Source organism: Dermochelys coriacea, chromosome 1, assembly GCF_009764565.3.
Source record: "Dermochelys coriacea isolate rDerCor1 chromosome 1, rDerCor1.pri.v4, whole genome shotgun sequence".
Classification (NCBI taxonomy): Eukaryota; Metazoa; Chordata; order Testudines; family Dermochelyidae; genus Dermochelys; species Dermochelys coriacea.
In genome coordinates, this window is record NC_050068.2 from 197,937,432 (window position 1) to 197,959,800 (window position 22,369).

The 22,369-nt window shown below is 38.4% G+C and overlaps 1 protein-coding gene across 1 annotated transcript in view; it reads left to right on the forward strand.

Annotated features, from left to right (window-relative positions):
• The window catches only part of TOMM70 (translocase of outer mitochondrial membrane 70), a 34,147-nt gene extending 12,520 nt beyond the window's left edge, over window positions 1-21,627 (forward strand). The window contains exons 2-12 of the mRNA XM_038377651.2: window positions 356-529; window positions 1,943-2,069; window positions 4,868-4,977; window positions 7,218-7,366; window positions 8,747-8,954; window positions 12,377-12,511; window positions 13,429-13,536; window positions 14,257-14,373; window positions 15,000-15,097; window positions 15,683-15,805; window positions 17,856-21,627. Coding sequence (XP_038233579.1) covers window positions 356-529; window positions 1,943-2,069; window positions 4,868-4,977; window positions 7,218-7,366; window positions 8,747-8,954; window positions 12,377-12,511; window positions 13,429-13,536; window positions 14,257-14,373; window positions 15,000-15,097; window positions 15,683-15,805; window positions 17,856-18,009 — 1,503 coding nt within the window. The 3' untranslated portion in view covers window positions 18,010-21,627. The remainder of the gene's footprint in view (window positions 1-355; window positions 530-1,942; window positions 2,070-4,867; window positions 4,978-7,217; window positions 7,367-8,746; window positions 8,955-12,376; window positions 12,512-13,428; window positions 13,537-14,256; window positions 14,374-14,999; window positions 15,098-15,682; window positions 15,806-17,855) is intronic.
• Window positions 21,628-22,369: the final 742 nt, after the last annotated feature.

Here is a 22,369-nt window from a genome sequence, read left to right on the forward strand (position 1 = left end):
TACAAACCAATTTCCTTGTTTTTCTGTAGCTTATCAGTCATGTGGCCTAAACACCCTCCTCCCCCTGCAAAAAAAAAACAACCCAAAACCCTGCCTAGCTTTATAAAGAACAAACATGTTGGTTGTTGATGGTGTGTCAGGAAGTCCATTTAGAAGCGGTTCTACCATCTTATGTTCTTGCAAAAGATGGCTGCATTATGCCCTTCCTGAAAACCACAAAGGAGGATGTTCAGAGACACAGTTGGGAGTCAGCCCCCCACATTTATTTATTACTCACTCTGTAGCTCTTCTTATTTGTACTCTGAGGGCTAAGTGTGGCTGACCAGTCACTTTGTTTTTTTTTTTTTTTTTTCAGAGCCCTCTTGATAGAGCCCAAGCAGCAAAGAACAAAGGCAACAAGTATTTTAAAGCAGGAAAATATGAGCAAGCCATTCAGTGCTACACAGAGGCTATCAGTTTATGCCCCCCTGAGAAAAACATGGACCTTTCTACTTTCTACCAGAACAGAGCTGCTGCATATGAACAACTGGTATGATGCTTGAACTTTAAAGTCCGTTTGTACTCCGAAAAGTGCTATGTCTTCTTCCGTTGGCCTCCCCAACTCCAGCACGTGCCAGAATAGTGCTGCCTTCCTTCTTGCATGTAGAAAGCAGAATCCCATCACCTGTACCCTCAATTTTCACTAGCCCCCAACTCATAGACTTTAAGGCCAGAAGGGACCACTGTGATCATCTAATCTGACTTCCTGCATATTGCAGGCCACAGAGCTTGGACAGGTCACCCACCCCCACTTGTAATAGACCCATAAACTCTGACTGAGATGCTGAAGTTCTCAAATCATGATTTAAAGATTTCAAGTTAAAGAGAATCCACCATTTACTTTAGTTTAAACCAGCAAGTGACCCATGCCACATGCTGCAGAAGAAGACGCACGCAAAACCTACCAAAAAACAACAAATCCAGGGTCTTAACCAATCTGACCTGAAGGGAAATTCCATCCCGACCCCAAATATTCAAGATATAATTAACAGTTAATTTCTGTTGACTTGCTCTAGTCTGTCTTATAGGCCTTGGGAGAGGAAGACAAACACTAGTCCTGCTGCTTAAGAACTGGCCTTCTGTATGTGGAAGTCAGCTTTGTATTTTAAAGTACCCGGTAGAGACTTGGGCTCTGGCAGTTACAAAAGTCTCGCCTTGAAAACTGAGTGAATTTGGTGTGGAAGTTTAGAGAAGGAATAAATATGGTTTGTTTTTTTTCTTAACACCACTTGTTTGACTTTGTAATTATAAAACAGTTTCATTTGAGAAACATTTTTATAAACAGTTCTACCCCAGTGACTGGTTATGGGTGAGTTTCCTCTTTTCTGATTATTTTAAAGCGCCAGTGTGGGTTTAATATTGATTTTACAGGTGGTAAAGAATGAGACCTCATTTGGGAGTTCTTATTTTTTGTAATGTAGACCACACCTTAATAGAGATTTTTGAGGACCACCTCTACTTCTGTTTGCTATTGCATAACATCCCTGTGAAGTAACTCCTTCAAAAAGTTAATCTCATGGTATGCTTTTGCTCATGATTTCATCTTTCCTTCCCATCTGTTGTGTCCCTGTGTTCTAGTCTTCTGCTCCTTTGCACATGCTTTCCTGCCATTTCATTGTCTTCTCCGACATATGCTGCCTAACAGCTTGGTTCCCTTCTTCCCTGGAAATTCCTTTCCCGTATTCTTGTCCTCTTCTGTTAGTGGCTCCCACAGCTTCTGGTCCTAGGTGACTAATTGAAAAACATGCAGAAGTAGCTGGAAACCAGGAGGAGGCACCAGCATCATAAGACTTACAGCTATAATTACTTGGCTGGGACTCTGAAATGAAGAGAAATTAGCTATTATTATAATGCCCTTTGAATGAGCAGTACCTTTTTAACTAGGCTGTTCTTATACCTGCAGCAAAAATGGAAAGAAGTGTCACAAGATTGCACAAAGGCAGTTGAGCTTAATCCTAAATATGTGAAAGCTCTCTTCAGACGTGCAAAGGCGTATGAGAAACTAGATAATAAGAAGGAATGTTTAGAAGGTGGGTACTTTTCTGTGTATGTACTTGAAATGAAGTTGTTAAGTTAATATTTAAGAGTGAAACTTTGGAGCACATGATAGAACTCTTGGTTCTATTTCTGTAAATGTGGTGGAATACACAGTAACTCCTTTAAAACTTTTAATTCAAAGCTACTATATGTAAATTTTTTTCTTCAGTTAAATTTCTCTAACCTTAGGTGCATCTTTCAATCTATGAGTAATTAAATGGTTTAGATCTGAGAAATTAGTTATTACTGTAGCTGTTTGTTATGCTCATGTTTCAGTAAACACCCTATGCTTTAAAGCAAGATTCAGTTAAATAAGGGAATATACACTGTTAATTAAGATGTTAGTCCTTCTAGTTTCATGCCCTAACAAAAAAATGTTCCTTTCTGTCCATTCTGGAGGAGCAGAATTGGTCTAGAAACCTACATTCTTTTTTGGGGGGTGTGAGAGAAGTGCATATAATGGTGGGGAAAACATCCCAAAAAAAGCGATTAAATTCCCTTAAATTCTGTGGTCTGGTGTTCAAAGGGACACCAACTTAAAAAACAAAACTCTTACAAAACTCTTTGTCTACCATTACCTATAACAACTAAAGATTACAAGAAAAGGAAGCTAGGAAAAGTTTGTTTTTCATTCAAGGTCTCTGCCTCAAAACCCTATTGAGAACCCCAACCCTTCCTACTGGGGGAATGTTTAAGACATTGGAGGAGGAGAAGGTTGACTGTACACATTCACCATGAATCTAGCAGACCTTCTATTACATAATTCTGTTGATTTTGTGTCTTTGCTTAACCCTGCATCCCTCTGAAAGGGCTATATTTGCACCCACCTCTTTGGTATACTACTGAAAATATGCTTGCATATATAAAGTTGTATAAGTAATTTCAGCAAGTGCCCTTTGTATAAGTTTATTTGATAAGTGGAGTTGCCCTTCCAAACTGGATGGTGGTATGAGCATTTTCCAGAACTCCCACCTCACTCTAAGCAGAGTTTCAAATTGTCTTCAATTTCAAATGAGGGGCAAGTCTGCTATCATCTTATAAGTGAGAATACAGTGTTAATTGTCTTCTTCCATGCCATTTAATCAAAACACAATGTAAGTTGGCAAGTCTGTTGAAATGTATTTCCTGAAACTATTTTTTCACTAATTGATAATATTTCAAGCTGTCCCTTTAATATCATTGCTTAGGTTACGTCTGCACTTCATTCCTACTGATGTGTGTTCATGAAAAATGAAATTAGTCTGAATCATACTGATGCTCATCCCCAAAGAGGGGATGAAAAACCATGCTGTAAATTACTTGGTGGGTATAGTAAGGAAATCATCAGTTGGTTTCGTTAGAGGCTCCTTAAGCTGAGGAAAAAAGGACCTTTAGTTGTTTGTCGCTTTCTTCACTGAGCGAACTATTAAAAATAATGGGTTAGTGGAGGACACTTTCTTTGTAACCATGCAGGATTATAGAAACTACAGTGAGTCCCGGTCTACACTTGCCAGTAGATTGGCGCTGTGGCAGTCAATGCGGCAGGTGTTGATTTAGCAGGTCTTCCCTGCTAAATCGATTGCAGAGCGCTCTCCAGTCGACTCCGGTAATATAACACTCCGAGAAGAGTAAGGGAAGTCGACAGGTGAGCACAGCGCAGTGTAGACATTTAACTGGAGTAGCATAATTTTAGGTTGACTTACACAGTAGTATAGACAAGCCCTGAGAGAGGCAAGGATGAAAAACTTGGTTTTTACTACAGAAGTCAAATTGACCCTTACATTTGAAATAGAAATCCTGTTCATTGAAAATTAATAACCTTGCGTGCTGAGTCGATGGGAATGATATTCCAGGCTTGTGCTGGTTTGTGGTACGCATCTTTCCAATATTTCACTGTCTTCCTCCCATCCTTCTCCCCCAATATATCTATTTGAATGAGTGAGACATTTGAGTAGAAGTATAGTAATATGGGAAAACCTGTGTCAATATTGCATGCATATATTGAGTGTTGTTTTTTTTTTTTTTTTTTTTTAAATTGTCCCCTCAATCTGTCTCCCATCTCTTGAGGAACTGTGGGAAAAGATTATTTTATGTCAGTCCTTGTGACTGTATGGGTCCATACAGGTATATTAACCTGTCTGCAGGGCAGCATTAGAACAATGATTCTCCTGTCACACTGCTATTAGTGTTGAGGAAGCATCATGCATGGGTGGAAGTGGATACAATGTGGACTTAACACTGGCAAGGAAGTAGCACGGTGGTGGGATTTCCTTTTAAGCTTGCCCTCTTCCCCAGGCATAGATGAAGGCTAGTGTAGTTTGTGTTGGAGCTTAAAAAGAACATTGATCAGGTGGTAAGGTGCAGGATACAGGGCTGGAAAGGATAGGAACTTGGAAAAGTAGAAAATTAGAGATCTTAGAGAGCGACAAGAGACCTAGTCACCAAATAGGAATTCCACGTTAGTGCTTGTTTCTGTGAACATAGCGGATTAGTATCCCAGATAAGCTTCAAAGTGTTCATACGAACAATGGAAGTTCAGACCTGTAGATACATTGGTTTGAGACTGTTTGGCTGTAGATACAACAAAATTACTTACATCCGTCTTCATTAAAGTTCTTTTCAACAAGGAGACGTAGCCTTATGTCTTGATATTCTGGAGAATGTAGCAAACTTCATGTGAAGACTTTCAGCCTGCGAATGGGTGATTTTGTTTCCTCGGTAGCGGCTCATTACGATAGCTGTTTGTGTAGCACTTTAAAGACCACTGCACTGGTAATTACTAACAATCCTGTCTTTGTGTTGTTTTTCCCAGATGTCACTGCGGTCTGTATTTTAGAAGGTTTCCAAAACCAGCAAAGCATGTTATTAGCTGATAAAGTTCTTAAACTCCTTGGAAAAGAAAAGGCCAAAGAGAAATATAAGGTATGACCGTAATACAAATTTAAAGGTTCTGCTTCCATCTGATACATTGCTTGGATTACAAAAGCACTGATGATGGCTCAGATTCTAGGTCAATGATTATTAATTAGCTACTGTTTTAACCAGCTAAAATACTAAAATTGAGATAAGCACTCTGTCATCCTGAGCTGCCGTTTTACTGTTACTGTTCTCCACTGAGATCTATTATAAGCTTTTATTAAAAAACAAAACAAAAAAAAAAACCTGTAAGAAAGGTAGAAAGGATAGGATGCCTTTTAACTTCCATAATGTGTAAAAAGATGTATTCTAGATTTGAGCAAAATAGTTCGGTGGCTTCATCTCAGACAGTAACCCGTACAATTCGGCCAAATTTATTATTATGCACAGGCGACACTCCTGACTAAGCTAGTGTGTAGCCTTAATCAGGGCTTTAATAGAATTAAGGTATGACGGGAACTGCTTTAGGGGCTGTCAGTAAGTGTCACCCAAGGCTATTTCTCTGGTGCTGTTCTATCAACTAAATGTGCCGTTAGATGGCAGGCCATCAGTTTAATTACGGTGCTTGTCAAGTTAGGCAAGGCAGTCAACAGTAATTGGAAAGATGAAGAATAGTTGTGATCAATTGTTCTGTTCCCAATGTAATAATGGATTTAAAATGTAAAAGGGCATTGGCAAGGGGTTTCATACATTCTTGATTTTTTATTTTATTTTATTTTTTTTTAAATAAACATAGAAAGTTAGAAACTGAAATCTTTCCCTATTGCCAGGGCAAAATAAGCAGAAAGAGATGGGTCAAGGAAGATGTTTTGTTTTTAAAGTATAAAGAAATGATAGCTTATTTAAAAACTGAGAAGGAGTTGCATGAGGAAAAGGCATGCAGTAGGAAGTATGGCTTTATTATTAAAAGGAGTACTTGTGGCACCTTAGAGACTAACAAATTTATTAGAGCATAAGCTTTCGTGAGCTACAGCTCACTTCATCGGAATGCATCCGATGAAGTGAGCTGTAGCTCACGAAAGCTTATGCTCTAATAAATTTGTTAGTCTCTAAGGTGCCACAAGTACTCCTTTTTCTTTTTGCGAATACAGACTAACACGGCTGCTACTCTGAAACCTTTATTATTAAGGTTCTGAACTCTGTGTTAGGAGATCTGGGATTGTTTCTCAGCTCTATCACAGATTACCTGCATGACCTTGGGCTGGTCAGTCGCTTATTCTTGGCTTCTCTTCCCTATCTGTAAATTGGGGGTGGTAATATCTCAGAGGGGAGTTGAGTATCACCGTATTCATTATTCTAGTAATGGTTGTGAGATGTTTAGATACAAACTGTGATTGTGGAACCATGCCTGTAGCCAGGAGCCAGGGAGTCTGGGAGATGGGGTAGAGGGCCTAGGTAGAGGAGTGAAGGCACATCTAAGTCAGATTGCATATTTTGTGGTGTGTTTCAATGTTGAACACTGGATGAAAGACACCTGTCTACGATTTATTTTGGTTAAAGGTTCTGATTTTCCAAGAGTTTCTGTGACTGGGAAGCCAAGATAATAAATAATGTGTAAGTGAATAATCTTGAACAGGGTTATCAGTCTGGGTTCAGAGCTGTTTGAAATGGACAAAACTATCTTGGAAGTTAATTAGGACTTGGGAAATTAAGGCGAGTGCATTTGAATTGTTATATCAGGAAGGAGTGAAATGTAACCCTTATGTATTACCCTCACTTTGAACAAGATACTATGTATTGCCATACAAAGGAGCTCACCCCTGGTAATTGTCAGATCAAAGGTGAAATGAGCTATGTCTGAGCAGAGCACTAGGCAGAGTGAGTATGTTCCCTAGCGAGAGAGAGCCTCCATCATAGGGATCAACGAACTTCACTTGTGGGAGGGACAAGGAGGAGATGTATGTCTACTCAAATGTGTTAAGAGCAAGCAGGATTAAAGGGATTCCCCATTTCCTACCGTATGAGAAAATATCCTGTTTCTTTGCTTTCATTTTCCCTTTTGATGGGGAAATGCATCTGCCTTTTTAAGGCAGACTGTTATAGTACATGCATACTGATCCCAACCCTTCTGCCTATTAACAGGCTTACAAGAAATACTCAGTGCAAAAATATATCCTTTCACCCTCAAGGGAATGGAATAGTAAAGAATGGATTTTTTTTCAATAGTAAAAGCCATCCACATCTTCATTTACCACCTGATCTCGTGTATTTAACACATGAACGTTACATTTTGTGTCCCATTTCAGAACCGTGAACCTTTGATGCCCTCTCCACAGTTCATCAAATCTTACTTCAGCTCTTTCACAGATGACATCATCTCCCAACCCCTGCATAAGGGTGAGAAATCTGATGAAGATAAGGACAAGGAGGGGGAGGCTTCAGACATTAAAGAAAAGTGAGTATGTGGATTGTTGGTAAAACTTGTCGCAGCCTCAGGTACTCAGCACTGTTTTATTTTATATGTATATTATATAATGTAGTGTTAGGGTAGGAAATTTTATAATAGTAAATGTAACTACAAAATAGGAACTTTTTAAAAGAAAAATAAAATTTTAATTAGATCTGACATATTAGTTCCAGACTTTGGTTAGCTTTGACTCCACCCTAAATACTAGCTCTCTTAGCATTTTATTTCTGTAGGGGACAGCAGTAATAGTGTGGATAGCTGGCTCAGTGAGAAGGGACACTGAACATCAACAGGGCTGCAGTAAGGTTTGGTGGATGGGAGGAAGTGGATAGCTGCAACAATGCTGGATTGGAGGAGTGTTTCCTTTCCTTCCTTTGGTGCTGTCTGTAATAATGCTGGAGGGAGGAGATGGGGAAGAGTGTGCTGTATAAACTAGCACTTTTCATAGCAGCAGCTTTGAACTAAAACAGTGGAGGCCGAAAAACCTAAAGTTTTTAACAAGTTAATAAACACGATCTGATATTGTTCAGAATGGTAATATCTACAATGTACCTAAATGAAATGCTTGTTTACCAAGAAAAACAAATACTGAGTACTCATATTTTTCATATTGAATGTAATGAGGGGTGCTTGTGTACTTTACTGTTTTGCGTTAGAGTTATTGCTGGATCATGTCTTCACCCTCAATAAGTAAACTATTGCAAGCAGCATTATGACTTCTTAGAGCAAGTTGGGGCAAACTAATTAATGGATTTTTTACTTCTGTGAAAATGTTTTGATTCAAAGGCTCACAGTTGAGCAGACACCACTGTTTTAAAGTATGATTTTTTTTCCACCAAATCCTCTTCAAAATATAAAAATTGATGTATTAATTTAGCTGAGGTTTTAAAAATATTTTGTTAAAAAGCACTACTGTTAATATTTTATTCCCTGATCTGTATCCCCTGCCTATTCTCCCAGGTTTCAGGCAGAGGTTATGATTACCCTGATGACATAAGCAGAAGACTTCAGAATAGCACCAGGGCCAAACAAGTCCTAGTGTAAGGATAGTTGTTTCTTGACCAAAGGTCATCCCCTGCCAAACTTATCATTTCTTAAGAAGTGGATTTTGAGGGCTGGAGTGTACATTCCCCTATGTGACTTGTGTATTTTCCTCCAAACTAATTTGTTTACAATGGCCCTGATCCATTGTAACATTTTATGCATGTTTGTAACTTTACTCATGGTGCCGGTATCTCTAATTGTTGGAAATGATAGTGTAGCAAACTTGCTATGTATTGTGATCAAGAAATCTGAATTCCTAGTGAAACGTTCACATTGAAATTTTTTTTTTTTACGTATTTTAACTGTTCTACGCTTAATTTGCAGCTCTGGATATTTAAAGGCAAAGCAGTATATGGAAGAAGAAAACTATGATAAAATCATCAGCGAGAGCACAAAAGAAATTGATGTTAAAGGCAAATATATGGCAGAAGCTTTGCTGCTGCGAGCCACTTTCTATCTGCTTATTGGCAATGCAAATGCTGCCAAACCTGATCTAGATCAGGTCATTAGTATGGAAGATGCTAATGTAAAGGTAAGAAATCTTAAAACAGACAGATTTTACTTTGCATGGGTTCTGCTGAAAAAGTGTGAATGCTTGCAAACCAGTTCAATATTTTCAAATTCCCTGGATATTTAGTAGAAGATGTTTAGCTTTTTTTCTAGGGCTGTTGATTAATCGCAGTTAACTCATGTGATTAACTCCAAAAAATTAATCACAATTAAAAAAATTAATCGTGATTGATTGCAGTTTTAATCACACTGTTAAACAATATAATATAAATTGAACTTTATTAAATATTTTGGATGTTTTTCTACATTTTCAAATATATTGATATCAGTTACAACACAATAGGAAGTGTGCAATACTCACTCTATATTATTTTGATTACAAATATTTGACTAAAAATGATAAACAAAAGAAATAGTATTTTGCAATTCACCTCATAGAAATACTGTAGTGCAATCTCGTTATTGTGAAAGTGCAACTTATAAATGTAGATTTTTTTGTTACATAACTGCATTCAAAAACAAAACAATGTAAAACTTCAGAGCCTACAAGTCCGCTCAGTCCTACTTCTTGTTCAGCCAATCGCCAAGACAAACAAGTTTGTTTACATTTACTGGAGATAATGCTGCCCTCTTCTTATTTACAGTGTCACCTGAAAGTGAGAACAGGTGTTTGCATCGCTCTTTTGTCGCTGGTATTGCAAGGTACTCACATGCGAGATATGCTACACATTCGTATGTCCCTTCATACTTCGGCCACCATTTCAAAGGACATGCTTCCATGCTGATGATGTTCATTAAAAAATAATGTGTTAATTTAAATTTGAGACTGAACTTCTTGGGGGAGAGTTGTATGTCTCCTGCTCTGTGTTTTACCCACATTCTGCCAAACATTTCATGTTATAGCAGTCTCAGATGATGACCTAGCACATGTTGTTTGTTTTAAGAACACTTCCACTGCAGATTTGACAAAATGCAAAGAAGGTACCAATGTGAGACTTCTAAAAATAGCTATGGCACCTTAGAGACTAACAAATTTATTAGAGCATAAGCTTTCGTGAGCTACAGCTCACTTCATCGGATGCATCCGATGAAGTGAGCTGTAGCTCACGAAAGCTTATGCTCTAATAAATTTGTTAGTCTCTAAGGTGCCACGGGTACTCCTTTTCTTTTTGCGAATACAGACTAACACGGCTGCTACTCTGAAACCTAAAAATAGCTACAGCACTCGACGCAAGGTTTAAGAAACTGAAGTGCCGTCCAAAATCTGAGAGGGACGAGATGTGGAGCATGCTTTCAGAAGTCTTAAAAGAGCAACACTCCGATTTGGAAACCACCGAAAAAGAAAATCAGCCTTCTGCTGGTGGCATCTGACTGAGAAGATGAAAATGAACATGTCGGTCTGCACTGCTTTGGATAGTTATCGAGCAGAACCCATCATCAGCATGGAAGCACATCCTCTGGAATGGTGGTTGAAGCACGAAGGGACATATGAATCTTTAGCGCATCTGGCAAGTAAATATCTTGCAACGCCGGCTACAACAGTGCTACATGAACGCCTATTCTTACTTTCAGGTGACATTGTAAACAAAAAGTGGGCAGCATTATCTCCTGAAAATGTAAACAAACATGTTTGTCTGAGCAATTGGCTGAACAAGAGGTAGGACTGAATGGACTTGTAGGCTCTAAAGTTTTACATGGTTTTGTTTTTGAATGCAGTTATTTTTTGTGAATAATTATACGTTTGTTAAGTTCAACTTTCATGATAGAGTTTGCACTACAATACTTGTATAAGGTGAATTGAAAAATACAATTTTATTTGTTTTACAGAGCAAATATTTATAATAAAAAATAAATATAAAGTGAGCACTGTGCACTTCATATTATGTGTTGAAATTGAAATCAATACATTTTAAAATGTGGAAAACATCCAAAAATATTTAAATAAAAGGTACTCTATTATTGTTTAACAGTACGATTAATCACTATTAATTTTTTTATTTGCTTGACAGCCCTACTTTTTTCACTTTGCCTAATTATTCGTAGTGTGCTTATTATCAGTGGGTGGATATTTTCATTGCAATGTGATTGCCATGCTTAAGAGTGTGTCTACACTGCACGCTTTTTTCGTCAGTTTATAGGATACATATTCAGGTAGCCTTCCAAGCACAGGTATAAACAGCAGTGTTCAAGGAGGGGCCTGGCTTAGGCAAGTAGAGTAAAGACCCGGCTGAAGGGTGTGGGGACATGCCAGAGTACATGCTCTTACACAGCTCTCTACTCGCTCAAGCCAGGCCTCCCCATCTACATTGCTGTTTTTAGCAGTGTATTGTCCCGCTGCTGAATTCCCCAGTGCAGGTAAAGACTCTGGCAGTGGAGAAAGGCTCTGCATGCTCCCCGCTGCTGGAGCCCTTCCCTACCACAGTGGAGAGCTGCTGAAGCCTTTCCCCATTGCCTCCCCTCTGCCAGAACTTTCACTGACGTGTAGCTACACACCGCCTTATGGATGCAGCTTGCTTTTCATTGCAGCGTGTAGCTCCAGGTACGCTACTTGCCACTGCCAGTGATGTGGAGTGTTGACGTTACCCAAGAAAGTTAAGTATCGATTAGCTTTACAGTAGTTTGGAAAGGTCTTTTTCTTTACATGTCTACCACGTGTTAATACCACAGGTGAAGTAACTTATGAAATGGTCACGTTGGGCTCTCTCTAACTAAAAGCAGATCATGGGATCATGTTCACTGCCACATTTTATCTGTATTTGTGGTTATCTTAGTTTCTTTGGAAACTATAGGAGACGGTAAAATATAAATACAGAAAAATAATTGACATGATTGTTAAGTCACCTCCTAATTGTTGACCCGTTTACATACGAGAAGAAGAAAAAAAGTGACCTTAGAGTAGGAAGCTCAGATTGGTAAATCCCTAATATCCTATGACTAAGGGAGAGAATCTCCTTTAAGAAAATAAAGAAGAAACAAGAAGGGTTTGCCTGGGCTGAATGATGAAAATTAGAGAACAGATAGGATTTGAAATCAGTAAGGTAAGGTACTTGTTAGGTGTGAACAACTGAATTCATAAGTAAGACAGTAGCTCAATTGGTTTTTGCACACTAGACTCCTATGAAAATGGCTGCTGTTTTTGGTAGATATGTCCCTTACACTCGCAAGACTTAAATCAAAAAGAAATAAATGTAAGTCAAGGAGGAAGCATGGGTTGATTTAGTATGAAATGACCCTTGCATGTAATTGTATTAATGCTTTTTTAAACTTTATGTAGCACAATTTACTACTGCTTAGAATGAATGAAAAACAAATTTCTGTTTTGTCATGGGAGGAACCAACAAAATGAAAAGTTGTTAACATTATTGCACCTAAAAATCTTCAGACCAACAAGAACAGTAGCAACATCTAATAATTAAAAATAAAAATGTTTGAACTTTTTTATAGCTCCGTGCTAATGCCCTGATCAAACGAGGTAGTATGTATATGCAGCAGCAACAGCCTATGCTGTCCACTCAAGATTTTAACATGGCTGCTGATATTGATCCTCAGAATGCAGATGTTTACCACCACAGAGGACAGGTAAGAGCTGTACTGCACAGAGTTCTACCTAATTCTTTAAGTTTAAATATTTGATTAGCTTGAACTAAAAGAAAAATACAGAACAAAAATTAATTCATTGTTATACACACTTGATATAGTGCATGGCAAAAACTGAATTCTAACAAAAATAAGCTTGCAATCATAACATTAAATCCACTAGAAATAAAAGGGAGTAAGTGAATATGCATATGGTAATAGTTAAATACATAGGCCAAACTCACTAAGACTAAATGGTTCTTTTCACAAGTTAGATCACATTTTGTTTGTTTAATACAGAATGTGGATCTGAACTGTTGAAATAATTTAGCATTGCCTACCTTGATCATGCGAAACAGGAAACCCAGTTCTTTTATTAATTATGAGAGGAATAAAATTTCTGTGCAACTTGACTTAGGAAACAAAATAAATGCCTAGCAAATGAAAAGGAAGAATTTGAACTTGGTTAATTATGTGTTAGAAGATGTTTTAAAACACAGCTTTAGAGAACTAAGATTACATTGTTAACCTCCAGATAATCCATTAGCATCAAATGAAGGGAAGTCAAGTGGCTTTGGAAAACCAAGCAGAGAGCATGTGCAATATGAAAACCCACAAAATCTGTGCCAAAGGATTAATGCAGACAACCAGCATCAGAAATAAGAAAAAGGAGATGCAGACCTATAGGCTGTATGCTTATAGTTGAACAGTTGTGAATGAAGCCACAGTTCAGTTCTTTCACAGCTGTTTGGTACATTCAGTGCCAGGGACTTTCTTGCAGATCATGTAGGGTTTAGCTACAGTTGTAAGACTGAACAAACAACCTCTTCATATCACTAACTAGAACAATCATAGAAATCTTGTTTAAGCATATAAAACACAGATTAAATGCAGAGTTAGGATTTATTCTCTCTCCTTAGCTGAAAATCCTACTTGACCAAGTTGAAGAGGCTGTGGAAGACTTTGATGAATGTATTCGATTACGACCGGATTCTGCCTTGGCACAAGCACAGAAATGTTTTGCATTGGTAAGTGTGGTCCTATAATTTTTGTCTTTGTGTTTTTGCGGTTTTCGCTGAACTTGTCCGGGTTTGTTTTTTTAATTTGGTTTCACATTTTCATTTTAAATGAATTGAAAAATCATGTATCAATATATCTTGCAATCCTTTGATATCAAATCCAAGAACTAATACAGAAAACTTTTTATTCAGTGTGGGAGTATTGTTCATTTGGCCAATTTTTCTGTATTTGGGCAAGTACCTCATATCTTATCTTATCAATATTTTTAAAAGTAGCCTTTTATTAACATCCTGTAATAAAGCAGTACAAATTTTTTCTCATTAATCACATCAAATGCAGCTGTTCTTTATTAATGCAACTGGAAAAAACAAGACAGTCTTCTAGAAGGGGAAAGTATCTATTTCAAGCAAGTGGATACTCCACCCGTATGAGAAACTTTGCAGGGGAGAGCTGTGATAATGGGAGTAGGAAGAGATCCAAACCTGGAGGGAGGGAGGCTGCTGGTGGCTCCCAGGTCTCCCCATCTTCCCCAAGGTCCATGCCCCTGGATGGTTGGAAGTGTAGCCATCTCCTACAGACACTGACTTAGCAGAATGTAGGCACGCATACCACTTTGTGTAATTTGTTTGTAATGGAATTAGATTTCATTTAAAACTCTCTCAGGAGGCTGATTTCCTGTCCTGGCTACTTATTTTGTTTTCTTATGTTTTTACTCTGTTCTTTAATAGTATCGCCAAGCCTATACTGGAAATAATCCTTTAGAAGTTCAGGCAGCCATGAAAGGCTTTGAGGATGTCATTAAAATATTTCCAAGGTGTGCTGAGGGTTATGCGCTCTATGCTCAGGTGTGTTTGATCTTATCTCTGTTATAAACTAATTCTGTTTTACTCAGATAAAAAAAGTACCCTAAGCAACTAGAATTTGGCATCGTTGTATTAAGTACTCTTGGAAACCACATAAACATTGTAAGAAAGTATGACTGGAATGAATATTCAGTTGGCTTTAAGTTATCTGAATGCATTCACTGGTACTCTGACTTCAGATGGGTAATGCAGGTGAGGAGTAGTATAGAGTTCCTATTACGTTTGTGTGTTTTCAGCAGAAGAAGTTACTGAAGACAGGAATTCTTAAGGATGGGATATAGCTCACAACCTGAGACTTGTGCTCACTGGTTTATTGTTCCTCACATGCAGTATAATTAGAACAGGTCATTGTGGACCTGCAATTATGCACATTGTGATCACTAATCTGTATAGTTAAAGCTCTACAGCATGTTTCTGAAAGGGCTGATGAACCAAAAGTAGTGATTTTTGGAAATTAAGAATGGTGATTAACTTGTTCATGTGCCTGCCCATACCTGTAATGAGACATCCAAGTGGGGAGGGAATGGCACCCACAGAGTTTTAAGTAGTTCTAGATTCGCTCAGTGTGTTGGTTATTCATTTTTTAAAAAGTCTCTCTTCTCAAGCAGGCATTAACAGATCAGCAGCAATTTGGTAAGGCTGATGAAATGTATGATAAATGTATTGACCTTGAGCCAGACAATGCTACTACATATGTTCATAAAGGGTATGTATTGAGTCACTATTGTCTCTGTTACAATTAAGGGACTGTCTGCATTTATAGCTAGCTCCTCCCCTGAAAGTACTTGAGTAATTTCAAAGTTAGAAAAATAATATTACAATTTGCTTTTTTTCCAACTAAAATGTAAATCGAACTGAAATGTCAGTGTTTTCATTAGCATGAATTCCGAAAGGCATATCCGCTTGATATCAATGTCAGAACGTTAGTTTACAAATCTTAAAACTTTTTTATGCTGTAGATAATCACTCTAAATTGGAGCTTAATGCTCCAAATATTCATGTCGACAAAAACAATTTGTGGTTGATCCTCCTAATGGAAAGAGTTCTATACACATGAAGAGCAGATAATTTCTCTTTGTTGTCCTTAAACTGCTGACAGTCTGTTGTTTAAATGACTTTTGAAAGTGTCATTTCATATATGAAGTGAAAATTATTGCCCACTCTACATAAGGAACTCAACTATGTTTTTTTTTTTTTTATATGGGATATTCACTTTCCCTAAGATAGACAGGACTATATATGGAATATATAGAAACAAGTCTGGTGTGTAATTGGTATGTCTTTTTTTCAGTTTACTTCAACTTCAATGGAAGCAGGATCTAGACAAAGGCTTGGAGCTCATAAGCAAGGCCATCGAAATTGATAACAAATGTGATTTTGCATATGAAACTATGGGAACGATTGAAGTGCAAAGGTAACTTTTTAATATACAGCACTTTCATTTGCAGAGACTAAAGCTGTCAAGTTATCTTTGGAATTATAGTAATCCAGTAGGTTTCTCCATCACTCTTGAAAACTTTTGTATTGGAGAGGAGCTCTGAACAATAGGAAGCTGTGGGGCAGGACCCAAGAGTTACCTGGTGTAAAGTTTGGGAAAAATCCTCCCTCTCCCTGGCATTTCACCACCTACTGACCCAATAAACTCCCCCAGTTCACCAGAAGTTTGTGCTATTGAGATAAGAATAGTGTCTGGAGTAACCCTTTTCTGTAATTGTTTGGTACATTCTGCATATAGTGCAGGTTTCACACACTGCATTCAAGGAATTGCTTTCCAGTCATGATTCAGCCTTTAACATTTACATGCCGAGTGTGGGAGGAGCAAGTTAAATACAAGGGCCATCTTTTATACAGGTTTTTGGTGGGCAGATAGATCAGCTGAGGTTCAGGTGATAGGATTTTGTCAATTAAGGTGTAGTAATGTGATGATGAAAGTTGTTTCTTAAAAATAACCTCTCCACACCCCTTGGTATGACCTTCAAAATATTCACACCTAAGCCTATGAAAGCAAAAAAGACTGCTCTGATTAGTGAACTAAATTCCCATCTACATGTCCCTTCTTGCTCTTGAAACTCATTTCACATCCATGACTAATAGGCATTCCTTGTTTCTGTTAAACCACAGTTCTGCAAGTAATATCTCTTGATGGGAGAGGGCTCCTTAATCCATGCCCTTTTTCCCCAAGAAGCTCGAGTAGACAAGGCTCCAGACACCCTGGCCCTGCCTAACTCTTCTTAGAGGTTGAGGGTTGTTTCACCTCTCTGGGACTATTTGCATGAAATTCCAAAATAGTCTAACTAAAAACTGAGCAATCAAGTTGAAACTACTTGCAGAGTATCTAGTCATAAACTTGGCAGCTAAGCCAGATACTCATGGGACCCCTTTGGTTGAGTTTCAGTAAAGAGTTCTTGTCTCCCCTCTGACCAAGCCTATCAGTCTCATCCTCTGCCCTCTCTTTCTGTCTTCCCTTCTAAGCCGTGTCTAAGAATCAGTGTGTCTTAATGGTAAGGGCACTGTATTGAGAGTCAGGAGATGTATGTTCTAGCCCCAGCTGATCTATTGGCCTGTTGGGTGACCATGGCAAGTCACACTGGCTGGCTGTGCCTTAGTTTCCCCATCTGTAAAGGGGGATAATGATACTGCCCTCCTTTTCAGTACTTTGAGATCTACTGATAGAAAGTGCTACATAACAACTATTATTACAACTGTGAAAATTTATTATGCTGGGAAAATGTGAAACAATTTTGCTCTTAGTATGGACAAGGACAGTTAGCTGGCAACTGGCTAGGACCTCTTACAGTATTTTACCTATTACCCTTCCTCCAGTTATTTGAGTTTGTATCCCCTTTGCAATTCTTCCAAGTTCACAAACTGACTTGGTAAAGACAAAAGAATGACATGTTGGAGTAAGTGTTTTGGGCAATGTAGATTCTGACAAAGTCCATGATATACCTGGGCATCAGAAAAACAGACAGTTGTATTTTTTGCCAGGAATAATTTGCAAGCAGCTTTGTTCAGAATAATTAATCTGTGTTACTTGAGCCACCATCTTGATTAGAAGGCCACTACTAAGCTACTTCAGTACAAGAGCAGTACATTTGCTTTTATGGGGCGACGGAGCCCATTTTCTCAAGAACATGGATTGAAAACTTCTCCGTGGTATCCCCCTAAACTTCCCCCTTTTGGCATATCATAGATTCCACTGAAACATGTTCCTCCAGTTGATGTAGTTGAGTAAATCTGTGCTGTCCTGCATCAATCATGGAAAGTTCTTGTCTTACAGCTCACGTTTTGAAGTTTTCAGACAAGTGTTTCCCTCCCCTGTGTTGCCTTTGGTTACCAAACTTGCTGCTGCGTTTCACTGGTGCAATATCTGTGGATTGGTAAACTCTATGGGAATAAAGGTTCTATCGAAATGTAAGATGTTATTTAGTGTTTTAATTTGATGATGATCTGGTTTATTTCAGAGGCAATCTGGATAAAGCCATTGAAATGTTCAACAAAGCTATTAACCTGGCCAAATCTGAAATGGAGATGGCCCACCTCTACTCACTCTGTGATGCTGCCTATGCCCAGACAGAAGTTGCAAAGAAATATGGACTGAAACCGCCAACATTGTAAAGAAACAATGGGGGGGAAGGGAGAGAATGACCTTTTAAATGTAAAGTTGCCCACTTCAAGCTAGCCTTGAAGACACTGTTGCAAACTATGTTGAATGGTGGAACTTAGTTTTTTCCCGTTCGTGGTGTTGTCATTTGTTACATCTGTTAATGTTTAGGTGTTGTGGGAGTGGCTGTTCAAGGAAGTATGCTGTGCTGCAACTTGTTCCCTATGCAGTGGAAACCTTACCAGCTGTTACGGGAAATAAAACAAAGTTGCAAGGGAATAAAGGATATTTTGGCCATGCAAATAAAAACTTTAATTTTTGGGTGATGATGTTGTGGGCGATTTTTGTTTTATCAAAATAGAATTTTACAGCATGTTTTCCTGTTGATTTTATAGTTAATAAGAGTGCTGTAAAATTAGGTTTCTATGCGATTAATTTCTATGGGTTGACTTTAGTTTACAACAAAACTTAATTTACAAAACTATTTAATTGTAGGGATTTTTAAAAAAGCCAATAGATGTGAAGACAAACCCTGTAAATACATCCAAGCATGCACAATCTTCCCTTACAACCTCTTCCACCCTCTGCATAACTACTTAAAATGGTCCTGTGGCAGCTATTAAGAGGTTACTTTGGTAGTTCTTTCCTTCTCCCTAAAAAGCACTTGTGTACTATATTTGAGAGCTATTTAAAAAAGCTTTCCACGTAAAGCATAGATTATGCTGAAAAGGAAAACGCCCTTTCCTTCTACAGTTGTCCTCACTCTGATGCGAGTGGAAATTGTTTAAAAGTTTCCCAGTGCTTCTGAGAATTTTTCAAGAAACCGAACTTACTGCTGAGATTGGAACTGCCAGGTCGTGTCTGAGTTCAAACTTGGGACCGTTCAGACTTTTGGCCTAGATGTAACAGATAATATGGTGTTTAAATTTCAACTCAAGAAATGCATGCATCCTTGTTCTAGCCAAGTGTTTGTAAGTACCTATTAGAGGATTGGATGAGAAAATGAACAAAGCTTAGTCTGAACTGCCCAATAATGGATTTGGATTTAATTTTCTTGTTACTTAGAAAACCATATTTGCTAAAACTATGAATATTCTATACAAATAACACAATTATTCAGTGAATGGCACGTTCGTTCTGATTGACTTTTTCTTAAAACACTAGTATAAACGAAGTCTTCCTCTGGTTAGGAATCGTAAAGGGGACTGCTGATGCTGCTCATTACTCTTTGGAACCAAAGTCAGTCCATGATTGCCTCCCACTACCTTCATGGGATGTAGGGCGCTCTTAGTATCTTGCAGCTCATCAAATTTCATACCCTTAATTTTGGGTCTTCTCTACCCCCAAAATCTATGCAAATCTGTGCTGACTTTCTAATCTGTTATGTCATTTAAAGGAATGAGCTGAGCAAGTGCAAAACTATCAGGCACTACTGGCTAGCTCTGGCATCTAATAGGCAAGCTGTACTTTTTTACCTTAGCCTCCCTGTCTTTCCCCTTCCCTCCCAGCAGTTGCTCTGAATAATGGGATGGAGGAGGGCCTGGAGACAGTTAATTTACACATGATTCAGGAAGTCATTTGCTCCTGAACCAGTGGTATGGGTGTGGAAGGAAAGATGGTTGAAGACGCAAGCAGTCTCAAAGGACGCTGTGGTAAAGAAGAGCACTGGGCTGCTTATGAAACTTTCAGTCCGTGTTTGTGTAAATAGAAAACAAAAACATGCCAAATTCTCAGAAACTACTCATAAGCTTGGCCGTATCCTGTTCTCCAGCAGGGTTTCTATTTGCATGGCCTTATCTACACCAGACAGATATTTTTCCTCCTCCTCTTCCTCCAAAAGATTAAAGAGAAAAAAGCATGTGGTGCCTACTACCAGCATTGCACCTCACGGACAGTTGCCTGTTCCTCAAATAGTGGAAGCTGCACTGAAAGCTGCACTTGCCTGTAATTTGTTTTTGTAAATGACTTATCACCTGTAAAGTCACCGAATAAATATTACATTCAGATCTCTCTCTCACATAAGGCCAGGTTTTTGTGGAAAATTACTTACCTGCTAAGTGGAAGTTATACAAATCTAGAATTGTGTTTTGTGTAAACAAGGTTCCTGTGAAACTAGGAGGAACTGATTCTAACTAATGAATATTCAAAACTTCCTTTTGTCTTCTGCCCATTTCTCCTTCAAAAATGAGTGGGATGAATAAACAATCCAACCTGTGACTCCTGTCATACGCTCGGGCACACTGTTAAGAACTTTACATGAGGAAAGGCCATCTAATCTCTAGTGAGGAAATTTAGCATGCTGTAGGGATGATCTTTAAGGATTGCCTTAAAGCCAGGAATGTAAACCAGCTTTTAAAAATACCTATGTTTTTCATAGTTAATTTAAAAACATAATTAGGGAAAAAGAACAGGAGGACTTGTGGCACCTTAGAGACTAACACATTTATTTGAGCATAAGCTTTCGTGAGCTACAGCTCACCTCATGGGATGCAACATGTATGTAGCTCACGAAAGCTTATGCTCAAATAAATGTGTTAGTCTCTAAGATGCTAAAAGTCCTCCTTTTCTTTCTGTGAATACAGACTAACACGGCTGCTACTCTGAAACCTATAATTAGGGAAAGTGAGCCACAGATACTGCAGACCTTAATGCAGGCTTGGTGCACCTTGTACTGTGAGAAGCAGCTTCCCCATGTGTTTCTGCCACGTAGCTTAATCCTGATCTTGTAAAATCTCTGCTATTCTAGTTCTTGTGCAAAGAGTCTTAGAGAAGCATGCCAAATAAATAGTTCACAGGGTGCATAAATGGAGATTAGGAAGCTATCATGCTTCATTTGTGACTTAAATCAGCAGGATTTGAACCCCGGTACCAAAGGTGAACTACCAAGGCAAGCTTCCAAAACTAAATTGTTACTATTCAACAATTGGTCTACATATTCTATTGGACTGGTGAGTGAGAGCAGCTGAATTGGTAGGGATAGCTCTGCCCAGACCTCCCAACAGTGGTCATACCAGCTTTCCTGCCTTCTGTCTAAATGCAAGATATTGCCCTGTTTTCTGTCATTCCTAAAACTACTTTTTCCTGGCAGCTGAACTTTGGGGAATATGCTGATACTGGTGCAGTGCTGGTGGTTTTCTATATTTATAGAATTCTGATGCATATGTATATACTACAGGTTCTTAATAAAGTATGTCTTTCCTCAGCACAGGAAGTATTAGTGACTGCTTTAACTCTTAAATAGCGTAAGACTGGTATGGGAAGGCATTTTTTTGTTGATTGTGTGAAAAACCAAAAATATCCAACCCCCTCCACACATCACACTGATATCCTTTTGAAGTCCACAGCAAGAGCTGATGTAAGAAGGTTGCCACCTGCTCATAACAGTGCTATATTTGAGCCTCAGCTATGATCACTTTGTGACCTCTGTCAAACTGAGAACTGTTATTCCAATTTGGATCTCTAGGAAAATTGTCCCTGCCTCTCTGTGAATTTTCTCTTTAGCCTACCACCAGATGTAGATTGCACTTTACATTTGCAAAACTAAGAATTAGGCGATGTAGAATCCTGCTTCTTTTAATCCTCTAAAGGTGAAAAATAAACTTTAGTTTGCATTGTGCTGCATGGGAAGCAAATTCCCCCCCCAAACCTTATCCTTCTTACTATCAGACACTTACTAGCAGCTGGTGTGTTTAAAAGACATATATGCTGACTTGGGTTATCATCATGCTGAGGGTGGCAGACAGCAAAGGCTCAGAGCGTTGCTCCTTGCAGAAATGTATATTAAACTAGACTCAGAATGGTACATTGTTTGCTAAATCTTTTATATTTTTCAACTAATAAATCTTCATTTCATCTTATAGTCTGTTTTGGGGAATTCTTATGTAGTGTGTATACTTAATGAAAACAAGGTGCTGAAACTACTTTATTTTTGTTTTTGAGAAGCAAGCTGCTGTGATTGCTGTTAGAAAGGCCTTGTGAAGTGCAGCTACTGTTATGGTGCTTTTTTTTGAGAGAGAGAGTGGCTACTGTAAACCCTGGAAATTGGCAAATAATGTCTCTTAGGCTCAGAGGTGGTAGCAGAAAAGACACTGTTTTGTTGCAAAGGTATTTTAGCCACTTAAATTGCCAGTTTGTCATGATGAAGCATGTTACTGAAATTTGTCACTCATTTCAGTGAGAGGAACAGTGAAGAAATGAAGTATCCTGTACAGCAAACACCTGTTCAGTTGTTTTCAGTTGCTCAGTGTCTCTCTGGTGTAGGCACCTGTTGCTCAAGAATAGTAATTTTTTTCCCCTTTAGAAATCAAATTCCAGCAATAGGCCTGTTTCCAAAAGCTCCTCAGCAGAAGGTACTTTCTAACCACCTCTTCTGCT